Source organism: Papaver somniferum, chromosome 1 (genome assembly GCF_003573695.1).
Source record: "Papaver somniferum cultivar HN1 chromosome 1, ASM357369v1, whole genome shotgun sequence".
NCBI lineage: Eukaryota > Viridiplantae > Streptophyta > Magnoliopsida > Ranunculales > Papaveraceae > Papaver > Papaver somniferum.
Genome location: NC_039358.1, coordinates 23,503,343 through 23,508,275, shown reverse-complemented (window position 1 = coordinate 23,508,275; position 4,933 = coordinate 23,503,343). Strand labels below are relative to the sequence as shown.

Sequence of the window (4,933 nt, the reverse complement as noted above, 5' to 3'; positions counted from 1 at the left end):
ATGGAGAAGCCGGTATGGTATGGTGGAGGAGGAGAAGAAGAAGATAAGAAGATGAGATGAAGATATAAAATCAGATTAGGGTAATAAGAATTATAATGCATAAAGGTATTTTTGTAACTTTTTCCATTTTAATACCCCCTAGATCTTTCAAATGAGTCCCTTTAAAATTGGGTATACCCCAATTACTCTGGGTATACTCCAATCTCGCCAGGATTAGAAAGATGATTTTTGTTCTTTGTTCTTTTTATTTTTTCCCCCTCTTTCCTGTTATTTATATTGGAGCTTTGCTGCTTGACTTTCCTGTTGTGTAAACTAGTATTTTTTTTCCCGTGCGTTGCACGGGGTTACGCTAGTTGAATTATTAGTTATGCTGAAAATGTAGAGGCGGGCCTCTCTTGTTGTGTCAAAACGTAGTATCTACTTGTGTAGAGATCACAGAGTATTAGCATCTCAGATAGTTGTAGTCGAAACTAAAACAACCTGGGCGAATATTTTACCCGGTTAATTGGATTATTATATGAGTTGAAAATGCAGAGATCGCATAACTTTATCATATCGGCCTTCTTTTCCTAACCTTCAGTAAGCATTTTCAAGTTGACAACTAACGGTATTACTGTTCAACACTATTAAGTATTGGCATCAGGAATGTTACGTAGATGACCACCTTTGTAATTATTTTTTTGCTAAGAAACACCACCCTTCATTAAGAAATAAGAGATTTACAAATTACACTAAGGTTTATCTTCCGGAACACACCATCAAGAAAATTTGGAAGAGAAAACCATTAACCCTTAAGATTGTTTTTCCTATCCCGTCGCGCAAGACGGTCTGCTATGGGGTTATTTAACCGCTTTATATACATAACATTAAAGGAAACAGAACTAGAAATAGAACTCTGACATTGCTCCAAGAGGTCTTGGCTTCTCCAGCTCACAGAGATGTTGCATCCATTCACAAAATGCACCAGTTGGAGACAATCACTAACATACACCACTTTGGGAAGATTCATCTCTTCTGCCCAAGAGATGGCAAAACTAAGAGAAGCGGCTTCAGCTCCCACTGCATCTTGAATCAACCCAAATTCCTAGCACACCTTTCTTACATTCCCTGCAGTATCACACCAAATAACACAAATTCCAAAATTAAAATCCTTGAAAGAGCCATCTACAAACATAAAGTTCTCCACTTTAGACTGAGGAATTTTGACATTGTGTACAAGATTCAAAACAGTAATCCTTGGAGTAATGTAAGAATTTAACATTCTCTTGATATCAACAATGATCTTGTTCATATACAGAGAAGCACTCTTGAAAACTACATCACATCGCAGCTTCCATATAGACCACATAACAATAGCACCTACACTAGGCCAACCAACTTTAAAAGGAGAAGCACCCAGGCTTGATTCATGCCAATATAAGAAAATATCATCAACCCAATCCAAATCAGTAGATATCAAATGTTGAAGGGAAAGACTGAACCAAATACGCAACACTACAGGGCGGTTAACAAAAAGATGCATCACAGTTTCATCATGAGAATTACAAAAAGAGCAGAGAACATTCACATGAGGATTGTAAAGCTGCATAATGGCATTAACTGAGAGCATATGAGCAAACATTTTCCACATAAAAAACTTAACTTTCGGCAGACAATCAATATCCCAGACTTTCCTCCAAATAGTGGAGTTTTCAGGAGAAGGAATATCATTCATATAAATTCTGTAAGCAGATTTGATGGTGAACTTACCATTCCTAGTATGAGCCCACATAAGCGAGTCCGACTGCGACAAATTTAATCTAATAGACTTAATTCTAATAACCTCATCTGGGGAGAATAAGAGGTTCAAAAGAGGTACATTCCAATAGTTATAATTATAGTCAATAAGTTCAGACACATAAACAAATTCATTACAAGCAGTATTCATGGGGGAGTGAGGAAGAACAATCCCTGGAATCCATGAAGCATTCCAAATGGTAGTAAGCACCCCATTATTTATTTTAACCACTGAATTAGCCTTTATAAATCTCAACCCCTAATAATGCCTTTCCACATCCACGAAGCGGAATCAACAACCTTATCAATCTCTAGAAGATTCTGGTTAGGGAAGTATTTATCCTTGAGAAATCTAGAAAGTAAACTATCCTGATTCTTCAAAATTCTCCAGCCCAGTTTGCAAATGAAAACCCTATTAGTAGCAAAGGAATTCCTAAGACCCAGACCTTCATTAAGTTTAGATTTCCCTATATCACCCCAAGAGCGAAAGTATGCAGCATGCTTAGGATTCTTTTTAGCCCACCAAAAAGTGCGTTGAATCGAATCAATTTTACTAGTAACTGTTTTAGGAAGGGTAAAACATGCCATGTGATAAACAGACAAACTAGAAAGTACATGCTTTGTAACCACAGTTCTACCAGCTATGTTCAAATTGGATTTTTTCGTAGAATTTAATCTGGTATATAAATTATCAATGAGAAAACTAAAAGACTTAGTTTTATCCTTACCAATAAACAAAGGCGTGCCTAAGTATTTTTCAGAACTACTGAGAAACTTCATGTTAAGGGCCTTAGATAAAATCTTGATGTGTCTATGATGCATATTCCCACTAGTAATAAACCCAGATTTATCAAAGTTAATTGCCTGACCTAACGCCTTTGCAAACACATTAATAACCTTTATGATATTTTTCACATAAGTGACAGAAGCTTTACAAAACAGCATGCAATCGTCTGCAAAAAAAAGGTGAGAAATAGAGGAACTATTTTTCCTAAATCTAAAACCCTGAATCAGATTTTCATCCTCATCTTTAGAGAGAAGTTGAGATAAAACCTCCATACAAAGAATGAAAATATACGGAGAAAGACAGTCACCTTGCCGTATTCCCCGAGAAGAAAAAAAAGACTCACTTGGTGAACCATTGACCAAAACAGAATAAGATACAGTGATGATATACTGAAAGACTAACTGGCAACAATCATCAGAGAAACCAAACTTTTTAAAAACAGCAATGATAAAAGACCACTCAAGCCTGTCAAAGGATTTAGACAGATCAAGCTTGATAGCCATATAATAATTCTTCGATTTCTTCTTTTTTGATTTAAAAGAATGCAGAATTTCATGAGTGATTACAATATTGTCATGGATCTGCCTATTAGCAACAAATGCAGATTGGAAGGGAGAGATCAGAGAATCTAGAAGAGGTTTCAACCTATTAGTAAAAATCTTAGATATGATCTTATACACATAATTTTCTAGACTAATCGGTCTAAAATCGTGTGGAGAGGCAGGGTTTTTTTATCTTGGGGATCAAATTAATGTAGGAAAAATTCAGTTGTTTAAGAAGGAATTTGTTCCTAAAAAAACTTTGCACATGAGAGACAACATCCTCTTTAACAGTATCCCAATTATCCTTGAAGAACCCAGGAGGAAAACCATCCGGTCCCGGAGAACTCCAAGGAGCCATCATGTTAACAGTGTCCCAAATTTCTTGAACTGAAGGAATAGCAGTCAAATTTTCATTCATATCCTCATTAATCAAAGGAGTGACAAACCTTAAGGAATCATGAATTTCCTGGACACTAGGGTTGGAAGAAGTATAAATCTTCTTAAAATGTCTAGAAAGCAAGTCGACTACCTGGTCTTTATTATCAATCCAGTTCCCTTGATGATCTCTAATTGTATGAATGGTATTGTACATGTTCCTCAGTCTAACAGTTTTATGAAAGAAGCTAGTATTTTTATCATAATGCATGAAGTAATTAATTCTAGACTTTTGTTTATAAAAGCAATGTTCAATTTCATACCAGTAATCAAGCTGATTTGAATAGTTCAAGATATAACCACCAATCTGAGGAGAATATGGCAAAGCTTGCAATTTTCTATTTCAGCATTTAACTTTCCTATTGTAGTTTTGATGTGACCAAAGGAGTTAACATTCCATTTGATTAAAACATTTTTCACATGACTAAGCTTATTTGCAACAACAAAGGAAGGAGAGCCTTTGACACCATGAGACCAAGAATCAGCCAGAACTTCTTTAAAATCAGGGTTAAGTTGCCAACATTTAAAAAAATTGTACGGGATATTAACATTCCTCTCATAGTGGAAGCATTTCACCAATAAGGGGTTGTGATCAGAATAAATCCTACCTAGATTTGTGACCCTATTTTGAGGAAGAACCGAAAGCCATTTATCATTCATAAAATTACGATCCAACTTTTCAAAAATTAATTCAGCTGGGTTCTTATATCTTCTATTGCACCAAGTAAACGGGTTGCCATATGAAAAAATTTCATTCATATTCATCTTAAGTAAACTTTCTCTAACAAAAATTCGGGGGAAATGAAGCATCAGCATTACCACCTTGTTTTTCAGAACTATGCAATATGAAATTAAAGTCGTCAACTAGCAACCAGGGGTTATTGTTATTTTCTAGCATGTCATTTAAAAAGTTCCATTGATTCTTTTTACCACACACTGATAAGGACCCATAAATAAAGGAAATAACACAATTTTTGATTGCAGGAGTGATGTCACATAGAATATGAATCATATTAAGGGAGGAACCTAGAACTTCTATATTCGACTTAAAAAAGTAACCAAAAGCAAGACCCCCGATTTACCAACCGACGGAAGGAAAGACCAAGCATCAAACGGCAGGTGATGAGTGTATTTTTTAACAGTGTCTGTATCAACCATAGTTTCAAGCAGGCAAACAACATCTAGTTTATACTTTCTAACTAAACTAAATAAGTGTCTCCATTTTTTGTCAGAGCAGCAGCCATTCATATTCCAACATAAAAACTTCATCTTTGATCACAACAATAACTTAAACAAGATCGAAGCAAGATAAAAAAAGAAGCAAGCAGCAGCATCTAGAAAGACGGAGAACAAGCAGTATAGGAAAATGACATACAACTAAAAAGAGGAGAAA

The 4,933-nt window shown here is 35.5% G+C and overlaps 1 protein-coding gene across 1 annotated transcript; it reads right to left on the bottom strand.

Annotated features, from left to right (window-relative positions):
- Positions 1-1,084: 1,084 nt before the first annotated feature.
- On the bottom strand, positions 1,085-3,697 carry LOC113359264. Its single transcript, XM_026602951.1, has 4 exons — positions 3,364-3,697; positions 2,907-3,191; positions 2,046-2,729; positions 1,085-1,950 (listed from the first exon to the last, which is right to left on the bottom strand). Exons 1-4 carry the CDS (start codon positions 3,695-3,697, stop codon positions 1,085-1,087), a joined length of 2,169 nt encoding a protein of 722 aa, XP_026458736.1.
- Positions 3,698-4,933: the final 1,236 nt, after the last annotated feature.